This window comes from Rhinoderma darwinii, chromosome 1 (genome assembly GCF_050947455.1).
Source record: "Rhinoderma darwinii isolate aRhiDar2 chromosome 1, aRhiDar2.hap1, whole genome shotgun sequence".
Lineage (NCBI taxonomy): Eukaryota > Metazoa > Chordata > Amphibia > Anura > Rhinodermatidae > Rhinoderma > Rhinoderma darwinii.
In genome coordinates, this window is record NC_134687.1 from 539041960 (window position 1) to 539060222 (window position 18263).

Genomic DNA, 18263 nt, shown 5'->3' on the forward strand with positions numbered 1-18263 from the left:
CTTTTGGTACCGATACTGGAGTTGGCTTCTCCCCTTTATGAATATGGGGTTTTAAAAAAGTACTTTCACCCATTAGTGTGACATTTGTCAACTCGAGGGTAAAATTAAAGCCAGGTAAAAGGAAAACCTATAAATACAAAATAGAAATAATATATAATATAATGTGTAATTATTATGACAATGACATATATACTGTATAAAGCTTGCATAATATACGTATATATTATATAACAATGTTGTACTGTACAGATGTAGCCATCTTTGCCTTGACTTTTCACATTAAATAAACACTGGCTAGATCTCTTATCTTGACTTTTGCAATGACTTTTCTATGGCTTTTGTTGTGTGATACACGCTGCAGTAAGTTATCAGAATCAAGTTAAAGATGACTACATCCGTATATATAGCTATAAATATCTGACCTGGTTGTTGATTGGTACTGTACTAACTCCATAGCTTGCACCATCTCGAATCAGCACATTTCCCTCAATTGTTTCTGTTAGATTATATTGTTCTGACTTTCCAAGGAATATCTGATACTGCGCAGTGACATTGCCAAATGTTCCAGCAAGCCGTGTGACATTAACCTGTACATAACGACCCATGTCACTGTTTACAAAGATGCTCTGACTTGCTGGGTCCAAAATGAAAACACCATGAGGATCGTCATTTGCCAAAACAGTGAACCACACCACACTTTTGCCTTTATCCAAATCTGCCCCTCCATCTACAGAGGTGAGCGTAACAATATAGGTCTCCTCTAGTTCTGGCTCATCATCTGGTAAGAGCTGAAGATTTATCTCTGCAACACTCTGACCATGAGGAATGACAGCCCATCCAGTAGTCACTGTGAAATCACCATGAATGTCAGAGACACTAGTCAGTTGCCAATACACCTAAGAAAACAAGGAAGAAGTATTTTGTTCATTTTATACATATTTTGAAATACAGTTATAACAGATATAAAATAATTTAATTTAAATTTGATATCAACATTAATAAAATCTTTAAGTTGGTTAGTTTACAAAATACCCCATAATGACAGAGTGAAAACAGAATTTTTCGCAAATTTATTAAAAAATAAAAACTCAAATTTTACATGGACATACATATTCAGATGCTTTGCTATGATGTTTGAAATTTAGCTCTGGGGCCTCCCATTTCTCTATTTGATATAAAAAATTTCTGAGAGACTAAATATTGGGTTTTCATTAACTGTTAGCTATACTCATCAACATTAAAAGAAAAAAAAATGCTGGAAATAGATCACTCTGTGTGTAATGAATCTATATAATATATGAGTTTCATTTTTTGAATTGAATTACTGAAATAAATTAACTTTTTGATGATATTCTAATTCATTCATATATATATATATATATATATATATAATTTATTTATTTTAAAAAAAATGATTACCCATTAAATGAATAATCTACCCGAATGTATTGGGTAACACCAGTCATGCATGGCGAGGAAGAGAGCTTTAGAAAAGGAAAACAAAAATGGAGTGAAATAAAGTCTATCGTATGTATTGTTGTATTCTCCATTACAAAAACACTATTTTTTATTTCTCCACTTTCCCCATGTATAGTTGACCAGAGTGCACTCAAAAGACAGTAATTGACAATTGTAAATAATAATCATTTAGACCATCTCTATAGTAACAGACAATTCCTGTTTTCATGGAAAATTAGAGCCAATTGTACTTCAAAATGAAAAGAAAAGCAAAGTAGTAATAAGTAAAAAAAAACAAAACATAACCAAAACTATAATTCTTTAAGTTCATTATTGTAACAATAGTCAAAACAAGATTATGGAAAATATAGAAAAATGCAAAAGGTTTTACAATGTTGTATTTAAAAAAAATATATAAAAATAATAATAATAATAATAATAATAATAATAATAATAATAATAATAATAATAATAATTAACCCCTTGAGGACCAGACCAATTTTGAGGACAAGAAGACATTTATGATTTTGCTTTATTTTTAGGTTAATGTACTTGTATAAGGCATTGTTTCTTTGTGGGACGAGTTGTACTTTTGTGAAGAGCCATTTTTTGGTATATATACACATTAGTGTTTCATTTATATTCGTTTTTATTTTTGGAACTTTTCCACCACAGTTTTTATTTATTTATTTATTCTTTTTTTTATATTTTTTTGTACGCCCTATATCAGTCATCATAAATTATGTTTCACATTTATTGTACAGGTTACGGTTGTTGAGGTACCAAAAATGTTTATATATAGTACTTATATTTAATACATTTTACTTCATGTAAGTTTGCGTGTTTTTTAACATTACTTTTATTTACATATTTGGATTTTTTTCCTAATTCCATAGAAGGATGTTAAATTATGATCTTTATTTTTATTTACAATAATGTACTGGCATAAGTATAACAGCCTCTGTGCTAATAGAACACAGGCAGTAGTAAGGTTAATAAGTATGTAAAGCTTGTAAAGGTAATTTATGTCTCCCTGCTTAAAGGGGCTCTGTCCCCAGATTTTGCAACCCCTATCTGCTATTGCAGCAGATCAGCGCTGCAATGTAGATTACAGTAACGTTTTTATTTTTAAAAAACAAGCATTTTTGGCCAAGCTATGACCATTTTTGTATTTATGCAAATGAGGCTTGCAAAAGTCCAAGTGGGCGTGTTTAAAGTAAAAGTCCAACTGGGCGTGTATTACGTGCGTACATCGGGGCGTTTTTACTACTTTTACTAGCTGGGAGTTCTGACGAGAAGTATCATCCACTTCTCTTCAGAACTCCCAGCTTTTGGCAGTGCAGATCTGTGACGTCACTCACTTCCTGCCCCAGGTCCTGCATCGTGTAGGCCACATCGGCACCAGAGGCTACAGTTGATTCTGCAGCAGCATCGGCGTTTGCAGGTAAGTAGCTACATCGACTTACCTGCAAACGCTGATGCTGCTGCAGAATCAACTGTAGCCTCTGGTGCCGATGTGTCCTCGCTCGTCCGACATGATGCAGGACCTGTGAGTGACGTCACAGCGTGATCTCTCGAGAACACACTGTGTGTCTGCACTGCCAGAAGCTGGGCGTTCTGAAGAGAAGTGGATGATACTTCTCGTCAGAACGCCCAGCTAGTAAAAGTAGTAAAAACGCCCCGATGTACGCACATAATACACGCCCAGTTGGACTTTTACTTTAAACACACCTACTTGGACTTTTGCAAGCCTCATTTGCATAAATACAAAAATGGTCATAACTTGGCCAAAAATGCTCGTTTTTTAAAAATAAAAACGTTACTCTTATCTACATTGCAGCGCCGATCTGCTGCAATAGCAGATAGGGGTTGCAAAATCTGGTGACAGAGCCTCTTTAAGTATAACCTTGTTTTAGTTTATAGTACCCTTTATAGGATTCCTTACAAATAGAATCTCAGATATACAGATAGCGACAGATGAATTAGTACCGTAAGGTTTCCCAGCGTGCCTTGAATTCTTTTGATAATGAGAGTTATATTTAAAGGCCCCTCGGAGGTGTCTGGTTCTGTAAAGTTCTTCTTTATAAGTGACTCAGCTGCAAACTGTACAATTCCATTTGGATCTCCAAATTTCTGTATCTAAGATAAAGAAGTGTGAAAAATGCTAAGTGAAAAATGAACAACTAATAGCACATACTTTAGTAGGTAATTGCTGCAAGATTGTTCCCCCGACTTACTTACATCCTTTTTCAAAGCCACATATTTAATTTTACCACTTGCATTTATATTTTGTCCATCTCTCCTTGCATTTATCTTGTGTATAAAAAAGTAGTGGACTTAATTAATCTGTGTTCTATATATATATATATATATATATATATATATATATATATATATACACATATATATTTCTTTATTTTTAAACATAAATCCATGGTTTGACATAGAGAAAAAAGATAAGACCACCTTCCCCATCCCTTAAAGAGTAACCGTACTTTCAGAAAACTTTTGATGTGTCAAAGCGGAATGTCAGAAGTTTTGATCATAGGGAATCTGGGTGTTTTGACCCCACCATCGATGAAACGAAAAGGCAGAAGCGCTCAGCTGAGTGCCCTGCATCTGCGGCTGTGATTGGAGCTCCTCGTTAGGTTGAAGTCGGGCTCATAGACGTTTCTATGTGAGCCCGATACTAACTACTACTGCCCATAATGATATTACTACCATTTAAAGTTATTGAAAACAAGGACTTTTCTTTAACAAAACGGTCAGTGAAGATTTTGTTCTGCTGTTTATGCTGTATATTAACTACAAGACAATATATGATTTTGAGAAATTAATATAACATGCCTTGTCCCTTCTGATTAGTCAATATGACTAGTGAAGAGATCTTACACAGGAAGATGATTTTTGGAACACATGGAAAAATGTATGACACATGGCAACATGTAACGTATAAAATAAATTTCTAAAAAAAATGTTAGAAGCAAAACTGCACATTAAATGATAATTAGGAATACTAAGGGTCTAGTTTTACTTTAATTCAAAAAGATTAATCTGATATAATATATCTCTGCTTTAACATATGATACATCATATAATGCATTAATACATTCTTACTATTAGAGTGACGTTTCCAGCTTTTGGATCAATCTCGGTGGTCCCGCTTTCAACACTCAGCACAACAATAAATCTTTCTTGGACTTCAATTTCTCCATGAGGGAGAATAGTTAGGGTAATGACCCTTACTCCTCCTTCTCCATCATTAAAATGGAAAGATCCTTTCAAAGGTTCACTAAAGTCATCATTACCTGAGGTCAAGGTGGCTTTAGAGTTAGGCCCTAATATGTACCAAACAATCTGAAAAAACAAACAAAAAAAACCCAGTAACATGGAGAAAACAATCAAAGTCTAAACAAGATGTCAGCTTTATTTCCGGTTTATAAATGGTTTCATATGAGCAATCTGATAGACTGTGGTTACAGCTAATCATATTGGAGTATTAGAGTATATTTTATTATACATTTTTGTTAATATTTATCATAAAAGGTGGATAATCAATTTAGAAATTTTCATCAGAATATAAGGATCCACAGTTGCTCAATAACAACAAAGTGAAATTGCGTTTGGATTTTTTTATTTTGGGACGCCGCTAGAGATTGCTTTGGTACAGACTATCTTTCCAGTCAGAAAGTAATGACAATATTATAATCGAATTGTAGACCAATGTGCCAGCATAAGCGACATTACTATATTAGGACTCAAGGAGGACTCAAGTCGCATGGCATGCTCTGTCAGTTGCCGTATCTGGGAGATATTCTCTCCTAGAAGCAATGCTTCTAGGGGAGTATACTGTACTTTAATTATACGGCATGCAATGGAGCATACCACCATTTTTGTTTTTTAGGCTGAATTGTACAATTCAGACAGAAAGAAAATCGTACAGTAAGACCCCATGTCTCTATATAAATGCTCTATTACGGCTCTGTACGGAAAAAATATGTGATACGACCATGTGCATGAGGCCTAAAGCTCAGATGTTCACGACTCATACAAACTGTATGACAAAAGAGGGTTACTCTAACTCAGCATTCACCTTTCATATTTTAAAGATTAATTGTTTATGATGTTGTCAAAAACAATACAATGGTCCAACAATTTGGTAAACGGGGAGACATTTTTTGGACACCTAGACCTGGTAGGGCTTCTTCATATGTTCATAGATATCCTGTGGTACAGACAGCAATGACAGAGGTACAGTAGAGACCCTTTTAATAATAATCGGCCGGCGCAGCGAGCGCCGATAAACGAGACATCGTTGATCGTCGCTCGTTTGCTCCTGTCACACGGAGCTATGAATGGGGACGAGCGGTCGTTGCTCCGAACGCTTGTCCACATACGTTATCATGTCGGCGGCGCGTCTCCCTGTTTACACAGAGAGATGTTCTGCCGACAACAATAATATTATATAATATAAGTTTGCTCGTTCATCTGCTGACTGCTGCCCTTTTTACACGGGGTAATTATCGGCAACGAGCGTTCTATCAACACTTGTCTGCCCGATAATCGCCCAGTGTAGAACTCCTTAACTGTGCAGAGAGGGGGCAGATGAGCTACCTCCAGCTACAGTATATCAAAGAGATGTTATCTTTCATTGTAATCCTGCTTGTGATGATAATGATAAGACTACTGAAAAGTGATCTCTACCGATTAATTAGTGTCAAAACGGTACGTAATATAAATAGTAATATATATATATATATATATGCAGTGAAGGAAATAAGTATTTGATCCCTTGCTGATTTTGTAAGTTTGCCCACTGTCAAAAACATGAACTGTCTAGAATTTTTAGGCTAGGTTAATTTTACCAGTGAGAGATAGATTATATAAAATAAACAACTGAAAATCACATAGTCAAAATTATATATATTTATTTGCATTGTGCACAGAGGAATAAGTATTTGATCCCCTACCAACCATTAAGAGTTCGGCCTCCTCCAGACCAGTTACACACTCCAAATCAACTTGGTGCCTGCATTAAAGACAGCTGTCTTACATGGTCACCTGTATAAAAGACTCCTGTCCACAGACTCAATTAATCAGTCTGACTCTAACCTCTACAACATCGGCAAGACCAAAGAGCTTTCTAAGGATGTCAGGGACAAGATCATAGACCTGCACAAGGCTGGAATGGGCTACAAAACCATAAGTAAGACACTGGGTGAGAAGGAGACAACTGTTGGTGCAATAGTAAGAAAATGGAAGACCTACAAAATGACTGTCAATCGACATCGATCTGGGGCTCCATGCAAAATCTCACCTCGTGGGGTATCCTTGATCCTGAGGAAGGTGAGAGCTCAGCCGAAAACTACACGAGGGGAACTTGTTAATGATCTCAAGGCAGCTGGGACCACAGTCACCAAGAAAACCATTGGTAACACATTACGCCGTAATGGATGAAAATACTACAGTTGCCGAAAGGTCCCCCTGCTCAAGAAGGCACATGTACAGGCCCGTCTGAAGTTTGCGAATGAACATCTGGATGATTCTGAGAGTGATTGGGAGAAGGTGCTGTGGTCAGATGAGACTAAAATTTAGCTCTTTGGCATTAACTCAACTCGCCGTGTTTGGAGGAAGAGAAATGCTGCCTATGACCCAAAGAACACCGTCCCCACTGTCAAGCATGGAGGTGGAAACATTATGTTTTGGGAGTTTTTCTCTGCTAAGGGCACAGGACTACTTCACCGCATCAATGGGAGAATGGATGGAGCCATGTACCGTCAAATCCTGAGTGACAACCTCCTTCCCTCCACGAGGACATTAAAAATGTCTCGTGGCTGGGTCTTCCAGCACGACAATGACCCGAAACATACAGCCAAGGCAACAAAGGAGTGGCTCAAAAAGAAGCACATTAAGGTCATGGAGTGGCCTAGCCAGTCTCCAGACCTTAATCCCATCGAAAAATTATGGAGGGAGCTGAAGATCCGAGTTGCCAAGCGACAGCCTCGAAATCTTAATGATTTTACAGATGATCTGCAAAGAGAAGTGGGCCAAAATTCCATGTAACATGTGTGCAAACCTCATCATCAACTACAAAAAACGTCTGACTGCTGTGCTTGCCAACAAGGGTTTTGCCACCAAGTATTAAGTCTTGTTTGCCAAAGGGATCAAATACTTATTTCTCTGTGCACAATGCAAATAAATATATATCATTTTGACTATGTGATTTTCTGTTTTTTTTTTTTTTATATAATCTATCTCTCACTGGTAAGATTAACCTAGCCTAAAAATTCTAGACTGTTCATGTCTTTGACAGTGGGCAAACTTACAAAATCAGCAAGGGATCAAATACTTATTTCCTTCACTGTATATATATAGTAACTTGGAATATACAAAAAAACACCATAAAAAAACGATAGATGTTAAAGTTCCATCAATTTCTAAACATTATTTCATGTCAAGTTTGCTATTTTTTTTTAACAACATGTAATTATACAAAATAACTATACTGCTCAGGACCTGCTGCTTGACATGAATGGACAGGGGCGTAACTAGGAAAGACTGGGCCCCATAGCAAACTTTTGACTGGGGCCCCCCTCCCCTGGGTGTCACACAACCCCCCCTTGTAGATAGTGCCTTTTTTACAGCCCCCCCTGAAGATAACGCCATACAGCCCCCCTGTAGATAACGCCATACAGCCCCCCCTGTAGATAACGCTATACAGCCCCCCTGTAGATAACGCCATACAGCCCCCCTGTAGATAGCGCCATACAGCCCCCCCTGTAGATAGCGCCATAAAGCCCCCCTGTAGATAGCGCCATACAGCCCCCCCTTTAGATAACGCCATACAGCCCCCCTGTAGATAACGCTATACAGCCCCCCTGTAGATAACGACATACAGCCCCCTGTAGATAGCGCCATACAGCCCCCCTGTAGATAGCGCCATAAAGCCCCCCTGTATATAGCGCCATACAGCCCCCCTGTAGATAGTGCCATACAGCCCCCCCTGTAGATAGCGCCATACATCCCCCCCTGTAGATAACGCCAGACAGTCCCCCTGTAGATAACGCCATACAGACCCCCCTGTAGATAACGCCATACAGACCCCCCTGTAGATAGCGCCATACAGCCCCCCCTGTAGATAACGCCAGACAGCCCCCCTGTAGATAACGCCATATAGACCCCCCTGTAGAGAGCGCCATACAACCCCCCCTGTAGATAACGCCAGACAGCCCCCCACAGTGATAACTTTCTGAATACAGATAATGTAGTAGATGTTACCTGTAGTCCTATGTAACACCATAGATACACAGGGATAGCTCTCAGAGTACAGATAATATAGTAGATGCTACCTGCAGTCCTATATAACATCACAGATAACACACAGTGATAACTGAGTGTAGCGTCTATGGCTGCGGGCCGTCGGGTGCACTCACCAACCGACCGCCGCAGCCAGGGATCTGTGAGCGCTGGTCCCCATCTCCTTCCTAGGAGACGCCAGCGCTCACTTACGCTCTGGTCTGCTGTGTCCCGTAGGTTGAAAATAATCATCATCATCAACCCACATGATTTCCTGGTCTATAAGAAGGCCCCAGCCCTTCTGATCCTTGCCTGAGCATTGTTAGTTTATCCCAAGTCTGTCTTGCAAATGGTTCCTTAGTGTTTCCCGTTCCAGTTGTTACCCGTGCCGTTACCTGTTCCAGTATCCCATGCTGTGTTCTTGTTCCTGCGCCTACTAGTGTTGGAGTCATGTCCTACTGCACCTGCTGTAGTTTGCCACGTCCAGTGTATTCTGCCACGTCCAGTGTCTTCTGCCACGACCAGTGTCTTCTGCCACGTCTTGTACTGCCCGCCACATCTGGCGCAGCGTGCTGCACTGACCTCCATCCGTGCTGAAGCCACAGCGACTGTCTGGACTAGTTCAGGTACCCAAGTGTTACGAACTGCTGTAGACTTTCGTATAGACTGAGACCTGGTCAGCTGCCTGTCCACATACCCTATGACCGTGAAAGTATGCTCAGGCAATGGAACCTGCTGGCAAGCCCAAGACCGCAGTCCAGAAGATACAGTCGGAGATGCATGACCTTCGCACACGTCAGGATCAACTCCTTGAGGCTGTAAATTCTATCATGGTCCGTCTGGATCTACTCACTGTTCCACCTCCAGTTTTTCCCCCAGAGGCTGTTGCTGTACCACTGTCCATTGCTTCTCCTGTTTGTTCCGGATTCACAGTTCCTCTGCCTCTTCCTCCTCGCTATGACGATGATCCCAGAGCATGTAGAGGATTTATTAACCAATCACGGTTCATTTTAGGCTACGGGCTCATTTCTTCCCCTCCGAGAAAGCCAAAGTAGCATTTATCATCTCCCTTCTTGCTGGCAAGGCCCTCGCATTGGGCGAACCCAATCTTGGAGCAACAAGGACCTGTATCCTCGGACCTAGCCTTGTTCCTACAGTCCTTTCGTGCCGCGTTCGAGGAGCCGGGTCGAACATCCTCTGCCGCAGCCACTCTGTTGATCCTCAAGCAAGAGGGTTCCACAGTAGGGGAGTATGCTATCTCCTTCCGTATCCTAGCAGCCGAGCTGGCATGGAACAATGAAACACTGGTGGCGACCTTCTGGCAGGGACTATCTTCCCACATCAAGGACGAACTAGCGGCCCACGACCTTCCTTTTACCTTGGATGCCCTCATTCTGTTAGCCATTCAGGTTGACATGAGAACCTGGGAGCACACTCAAGAGGTTCAACAGGAGAGTCGGGGCCACAGACCAGCACCCTCGGTCCAGAGACCACTATTGCCTTCCCCTAGTGCGCTAACTGAAGAACCCATGCAGGTAGACAGAGTCCGGTTGTCTGAACAAGAGAAGCAGCGCAGATGCTCCTCTGGACTTTGTATGTATTGTGGCCTTAAGTGTCATTTTGTGCGCCAATGACCACAGAAACCGGAAAACTCCAGTATCTAGGGTTGGTTGGAGAGGCAACTCTAGGTGGGATGTCTCCAAACATTAAAACCTCTTCCAAATTATCGATTTCTGTGGCCATCGTCTCCAGAGAGACTCCGGAGCAGCTGCTAATTTCATCTAGCAGGATCTAGTGGATCGTTTACATCTACCCACAGTTCTTCTGGAGAGACCCCTGGCTGTTGCCTCTGTGAATGGTCTACCTTTGCCCGATCCGATTGTGTTTATCATGGAGCCGTTGACACTACGGGTCGGAGCTCTTCACTCGGAGCAGATCGTCTTCCTTGTACTATCTAAGGCTATCAATCCTATCCTGCTGGGTCTGCCATGGCTTCGCCTACACGCCCAGGTTCTAGAATCGAGTTCCGGAGAGATTCTTCAATAGTGTTCCAGATGCCATAGCCATTGCCTGTCACAATTTCTTCCTGTTATGCCCCCTCTGCCTTAGTCACTCTCCGATCTACCATCTTAGTATGCCAGTTTTGCGGATGTCTTCCGCAAGCGGAAGGCTGAGACGTTGCCTCCACATCGGAATTATGACTGTCCCATTGAACTGGTTCCAAATGCTTCTCTTCCCCGTGGACAGGTATATCCTCTCTCCCTGCCAGAGACTTTATCCATGTCAGCCTATATCAAGGAGAATTTCGAGAGGGGTTTTATACAAAAATTTTCCTCCCTTTTTCCTTAAGAAGAGAGACGGATCTCTTCGACCCTGCATTGACTATCGTGGTCTCAACCAGATCACGGTCAAGAACAAATACCCGTTGCCACTTATATCCGAGCTGTTTGATCGAATACGGGGAGCAAAATTTTTTCTAAGCTAGACCTGCGGGCGCTTATAACCTAATCCGGATTTGCCAGTGACGAATGGAAGACGGCATTTAACACCCTTGACGGGCACTACGAATACCTAGTGATGCCCTTCGGACTGTATAACGCTCCCGCAGTCTTTCAGGAATTTGTAAATGATGTCTTCCGAGATCTCCTCTATATGGGTGTTGTAGTTTATCTCGATGATATTTTGATTTTCTACCCAGATCTGTTGACCCATCGGAGGCATGTCCGTCAGGTTCTTCTGCGACTAAGGGAGAATCGCTTATATGCCTAGTTGGAGAAGTGCGTCTTTGAAAGAGGTCTTTGCCCTTTCTGGGCTACATCATCTCGGATCAAGGTCTTAAGATGGATCCTGGGAAACTGAAGTCTGTCCTGGAATGGCCACATCCTCAAGGCCTGAGGCCCATACAGCGGTTCCTGGGATTCGCCAATTTCTACCGGCAGTTTATTCCAAACTTCTCATCTCTGACGGCTCCCATCTCTACCCTTACCAAGAAGGGTGTGAACGCCAAGGTGTGGACTCCAGAGGCAGAGTCTGCCTTTATTAGCCTCAAGAAAGCCTTCACTTCAGCCTCGATCCTCCATCATCCTGACGTGTCTCGGCAGTTCTCATTGGAGGTGGACGCTTCCTCTGTTGGTGCAGGTGCACTTTTGTTCCAGAGGAGCCCCAAAGGAAAGGCAGTAGTATGTGGCTATTATTCGAGACTTTTTTCTTCTGCAGAGCGCAATTACTCTATTGCGGATCGGGAGCTGCTGGCCATCAAATTGGCTCTGGAGGAGTGGAGACATCTTCAAGAGGGCGCAGCTCACCCCATCTTGGTCTACACCGACCACAACAAACTTACCTATCTTCAGTCCGCTCAACGACTAAATCCCCGTCAAGCCAGGTGGTCGCTGTTCTTCACCCGTTTCCAATTTGTGCTCCACTACCGTCCCGCTGACAAGAATGTGAGGGCCGATGCCCTGTCAAGGTCATTTGAGACGGATGACACGGTGGAGTCCCTTCAGACTATCATAGACCCGGCCTGCATCGTCACTGCTAATCCTCTGCAGAGACATCCCTCTGGGGAGGACTTTTGTTCGGTTGGCAGACAGGAGAAGAATTCTCTGCTCGGGACACAGTTCTAAACTGGCTGGGCACCCTGGTGTCCGTAAAACCCGAGACCTGATTGCTCGTCACTTCTGGTGGCCCACGCTACCTAAAGATGTTCTGGACTTTGTCTCTTCTTGCACGGTGTGTGCTTCTAACAAAGTTACTCACTCCAGGCCTGCCGGCCTGCTTCAACCTCTGCCTGTGGCCAATGCCCCCTGGCAGCACATTGCAATGGACTTTGTCACAGACCTTCCCCCCTCAGCAGGATGTAACACTGTCTGGGTGGTGGTGGACCGGTTCTCTAAGATGGCACATTTTATCCTGCTGACCGGCCTATCTTCTGCTCCCCGACTGGCGAGTCTCTTCATTCAGCACATCTTTCGCTTGCATGGCTTGCCTCTACACATTGTGTCCGACCGGGGGGTTCAGTTTACTTCAAAGTTCTGGAGAGCCCTCTGTAAACTCCTGGATGTGAGATTGGACTTTTCCTCAGCTTATCACCCCAGTCCAATGGGCAAGCAGAAAGGATCAACCAGATCTTGGAGAATTATCTCCGCCACTTCATCTCTTCACAGCACGATAACTGGGTACAGCTTCTTCCATGGGCCGAGTTCTCATACAACAACCACACAAGTGAGTCCACCACTTCCACTCCATTTCATTTAACATTGTGTACAGTCAACATCCTAGAGTCCCTCTTCCAGTGTTGACCACATCTCAAGTACCCGCTGCTGAATCTGCTTATGGGGAACCTTTGCAAATCTGGCAACAGACCCGGTCCTTTATATTATTGTCAGTCGATTGCATGAAGCGAAAAGCAGATACTAGGAGAAGGGAGCCGCCTCAGTATCTTCCGGGGACTAAAGTCTGGTTGTCATCTCGGAACATTCGCTTGAAGGTACTCTCATACAACTTTTCTCCCAGGTTCCTTGGTCCTTTCGAGATTCTGCAACAGATAAACCCTGTCTCCTATAAGCTGCGGCTGCCTCCTACCCTCAGAATCCCCAACTCCTTTCATGTGTCCCTCCTGAAGCCAGTGGTCCTGAAGCACTACAGCAAGATTTCTAATTCCACAGTTGCTCCCAGCGGTTCTTCTGATATATTCGAGGTGAGGGAGATCCTGGACTGCAAAAGGGTAGGAGGAAGGACTTCCTATTTGGTGGACTGGAGAGGGTTTGGTCCTGAGGAGAGGTCCTTGGAGCCAGAAGAGAACCTCAGTGCCCCTGCGCTTATTAAAAAATTCCTCTCTCGCTCTGGCCCCGAGAAGAGGGGGCATAAGAGGGGGGAACTGTAGTGTCCATGGCCGTGGGCCGTCGGGTTTACTCACCTCCCGACGCCCGCAGTCATGGATCCGTGAGCGCTGGTCCCCATCTCCTTCCTAGGAGACGCCAGCGCTCACTTCCGCTCCCGTCTGCTGTGTCCCACACACAAAGGAAATCGTCATCATCATCAACTGCCATGATTTCCTGGTCTATAAGAAGGCCCCAGGCCTTCTCATCCTTGCCGGAGCGTTGTTAGTTTTCCCAGTCTGTCTTGAAAATGGTCCCTTAGTGTTTCCCGTTCCTGTTGTTACCCGTGCCCTGTTACCTGTTCCTGTATCCTGTGCTGTGTTGTTGTTGTTGTTCCTGTGCCTACTAGTGTTGGAGTCGTGTCCTACTGTACCTGCTGTCGTTTGCCACATCCAGTGTCTTCTGCCACGTCCAGTGTCTTCTGCCACGTCCAGTGTCTTCTGCCATGACCAGTGTCTTCTGCCACATCTGGTACTGCCCACCACGTCTGGCGCAACCTGCTGCTCCGAACTCCCCCTGTGCTGAAGCCACAGCCACTGTCGGGACTAGTTCAGGTACCCGAGTGTTATGAACTGCTGTAGACTTTCGTATAGACTGAGACCTGGTCAGCTGCCTCTCCGCTATGGCGGAGCGGCCTAGTGGGTCCACATACCCTGTGACCGTGACACTGAGTACAGATAATGTAGTATATGCACACACAAAAATATATACACATACAGAAACATATCTAGGCACTTAGACCCACAAATATACACACACCTATAGTCCTATGTAACACCACAGATAACACAGTGATAACTCTCTGAGTACAGGTAATGTAGTAGATGTCACCTGCAGTCCTATGTAACACCACAGATAACACAGTGATAACTCTCTGAGTACAGATAATGTAGTAGATGTTACCTGCAGTCCTATGTAACACCATAGATACACAGTGATAGCTTTCGGAGTACAGATAATGTAGTAGATGTTACCTGCAGTCCTATGTAACATCACAGATAACACAGTGATAACTCTCTGATTACAGATAATGTATTAGTGTTACCTGCAGTCCTACGTAACACCACAGAAAACACAGTGCTAACTTTCTGATTACAGTTAATGTATTAGTGTTACCTGCAGTCCTACGTAACACCACAGATAACACACAGTGGCACATGCAATATTGTTGGAATGCACATCCGCCATACATACACGGATAGTGTTAAGAGGTTAAAGGGATAGTCCGGGTTTAAATTTTCTATTTGGCAGCAGGAGAGGAGGGCTTCAAATAAAAAAGCAGCCCATACTTACCAGGGCCGGTGTCAGCACCCGGCGAACCCAGGCGAATGCCGTAGCCTGCTACCCTTGGGGGGCCCACTCGGCCGCCGGGTGCTGATGGATATATGGACAGTGATGTCAGGAACAGAGCAGGAGAACCAGAGCAGAGTGCTAGTAGTGCTCTGCCCGGGACTATGGCTCTGGGGCTGCCTCGGAAAACACTGTCCATATATGAACAGTTACGTGAGGGGCTGCTCCTGAAGCGGAATCCCCACCCAGAGTGTCGGAAATTCTCTGGCTGGGGATTCCACTCCTAGAGGGAACCCCAAAGGCGCAACCTACAGGGAGGGTTGCAGTGTGGCACTACCAGGGTGGGTGGCTGTGTGGAACTACCAGGGAGGAGGGCTGTGTGGAACTATCAGGGAGGGGGGCTGTGTGACACTACCAGGGAGGAGGTCAGTGTGACACTACCAGGGAGGAGGGGGCTGTGTGGCACTACCTGGGAGGTGGAGGCTGTGTGGCACTACCTTGGAGGGGGGCGCTTTGTGGTACTACCAGGAAGGGGGCTGTGTGGCACTACCTGGGAGAGGGGGCTGTGTGGCACTACCTGGGAGGGGGGCTGTGTGGCACTATCTTCTGCGGGTGCTAAACTTATGATGGTACAAACGTCTATATGGGGGCATAAACAGGGCCTAACGTCTATATGGGAGCACAAAGTGAAATTTCCTGCCATTTTACTGCCGCCATGAGTTCCCCCACAAAGGGGCTGTAGCATCAATGGCCATGGGCCGTCGGGTGTACTCACCTCCCAACGCCCGCAGCCATGGATCCGCGAGTGCTGGACCCCATCTCCTTCCTAGGAGACACCAGCGTTCACTTCCGCTCCATTCTGCTGTGTCCCGTAGGGTGCGCGCGCTGGCCCTTTAAGGCCGGGCACGAGCGTGCGCGCGCACCCTACGGGACATCAGGAAGTCATCATCATCATCAACGGCCCATGATTTCCTGGTCTATAAGAAGGCCCCAGCCCTTCTGATCCTTGCCTGAGCTTTGTTAGTTATCCCAAGTCTGTCTTGCAAATGATCCCTTAGTGTTTCCCGTTCCAGTTGTTACCCGTGCCTTGTTACCTGTTCCTGTATCCCGTGCTGTTCTTGTTCCTGTGCCTAGTAGTGTCGGAGTCGTGTCACGTCCTGTGTCATCTGCTATGTCCGGAGGAATTTGCCACGTCTGGCGCAACCTGCGGCTTCTGTGCCATCCGCCACGTCCTGTGTCATCTGCCATGACCTGTGTCATCTGCCACGTCCGGAGGTATTTGCCACGTCTGGCGCAACCTGCGGCACCTGTGTCATCCGCCACGTTTGGCGTTACCTGATGCACCCATCTCCATCTGTGCCAGAGCTGCGGCCCCTGTCTGGACTATCCAGGTACCCTTGTGCGGGACATTGTATTGCTGGGGTTCCCTGTTGTTTGGCCAGCTGCCTCCCCGCTATGGCGGTACGGCCTAGTGGGTCCACAAACCTGCTATGTGACCGGGGCCTACTAAATCTTGTGTCGCCCAAGGTCCCACATGAACCTGGAGCCGGCCCTGATATTTACCACTCTCTTCCCAGACGTTCCTGCGCTGGGGGCTTCTGTCATCTCTGTTCTGTGTGAACACCTAGTGACTGCAGTGGTGAAATCACGTCGACAGTACATCACCGCCGCAGCTAATTACTGGTCTCAGCTGAACGCCACTGAGGCTATTAATAGGCTGCAGGGGTGGTGTACGGTCAACATAATGTCACCGCTATATACAAACAGAGAACACATCTGACAGGAGCCCCCAGCGCAGGAACGTCTGGGAGGAGAGAGGTAAGTTTAAGTTATTTTTTTTATTTTAACTCCTCCTGCTGCTTCAACAAAATGTTTAATTTGTATTCTGGACAACCACTTTAAAGGCTATGCACACCTTTGAAATCGTTTTTTATTTTTTTAAAATAATCAGTGTGTTTTGTGCAACTTTCTAAATAAATACTTTTGATTAAAAACAATTTTAACTTTTTGAGATACAGCTGCTTTGTATTCTGTATGCAGAGCAGCCGTATCTAGTGCTGAGACCTGAATCCGTCAGGCCAGTGGGACTGACTGGTTCAGTGTAAGCAGGTCCTGTGTCTCTGACACGCACGATCCACCTGTTATCGATCACATCTTAGTTATGAACCGTCGACATGCAGGACCCGCTGATACTGAACCCGTCAGTCCCACTGACCTGACAAACTCTGGTCTCGGCGCTAGATACGGCTGCTCTGTATATATAATACAAAACAGCTGTATCTCAAAAAGTAAAAATAGTTTAATAAGGCTCCGTTCACATGTGCGTCAAGGCTCTGTTCAGGCGTTCCATCTGAGCTTTCCGTCAGAATGGAACTCTGACTGAATCAATACTGTAGTTGACTGCGCTTTTGATTCCGTCGAACCCTTGCACAACAGAGACAAACGCAAACCATTTGCACTGGATCCGTCACCATTGAAATCAATGGTGATGCAAACGGAAACCTATGGTTTCCGTTTGTTTCAGTCAGGGCTCCGTTCTGATGGAAAGCTCAGATGGAATGAACGGAGCCCTGACGCAGATGTGAACGAAGCCTTAAATGTAATTACAAAGTTGCACCAAACACACTGATTTTTATAAAAAAAAAATTCAAAGGTGTACATAGCTTTTCACGTAATCTGAACAGGGTTTAAAAGGACAACAAATTGTAAAAGTGCACTATGAAGGCACTGAATTCTGTGCCCATTTGACATTTATTAACACTTTAGTGCCTTTCAGTGCCACCATGGTGCCAATTTGCCACTTATTGCCCCTTTAGCGTCCTTCTGTTTGGTGGCCCCTTGATGCCCACTTGCCATTTACTGCCCCTGTAGCCTTTAGCATCTTTTGTCACAGAAAAACAATAACGGGGCAACAAAATGGCAAATGGGCATCAAGGGGGCACTGAATAGAAGGACACTAAAGGAGCAATAAGTGGCAAATGGGAACCAAGGTGGCACTGAATCCTCTGTCCATTTGCCATTATTGCCCTTTTTAGAACCCCATCAGTTCCCACATTCAAACAAAGTCCGGTCAGTGACTTACCTGATGGGCTTCTCGCAAACACTGCCTGCTGGAGCTGGAGCCGCCGTGGAGAAAACGTTCCCTCGGCGTCTCCACCAGCCCTGGAAACGCACAGGAAGCGCGGTGTCTCCTCCCTGTCTTGCGTCCTGAATGATGTCATCACGCCTGTCTCGTCATTCAGGATGCAGGACAGGGTGAGCGGACAAGCGGTGGCCAGGTCGGGGGGCAGCCAGTATGAGGTTGGTGCAGTAAGTGAGTGGCACCCAACCCGCTGGCGCCCC

At 44.6% G+C, this 18263-nt stretch overlaps 1 protein-coding gene across 1 annotated transcript in view; it reads right to left on the minus strand.

Annotated features, from left to right (window-relative positions):
- Nucleotides 1–18263, minus strand: part of ADGRV1 (adhesion G protein-coupled receptor V1) — a 681209-nt gene that overhangs the window by 321622 nt on the left and 341324 nt on the right. Inside the window, exons 69-72 of the mRNA XM_075837359.1 lie at nucleotides 4576–4815; nucleotides 3448–3597; nucleotides 423–896; nucleotides 1–127 (exon numbers count right to left, since the gene is read on the minus strand). The exon at nucleotides 1–127 is cut by the window's left edge and continues 17 nt beyond it. Coding sequence (XP_075693474.1) covers nucleotides 1–127; nucleotides 423–896; nucleotides 3448–3597; nucleotides 4576–4815 — 991 coding nt within the window. The remainder of the gene's footprint in view (nucleotides 128–422; nucleotides 897–3447; nucleotides 3598–4575; nucleotides 4816–18263) is intronic.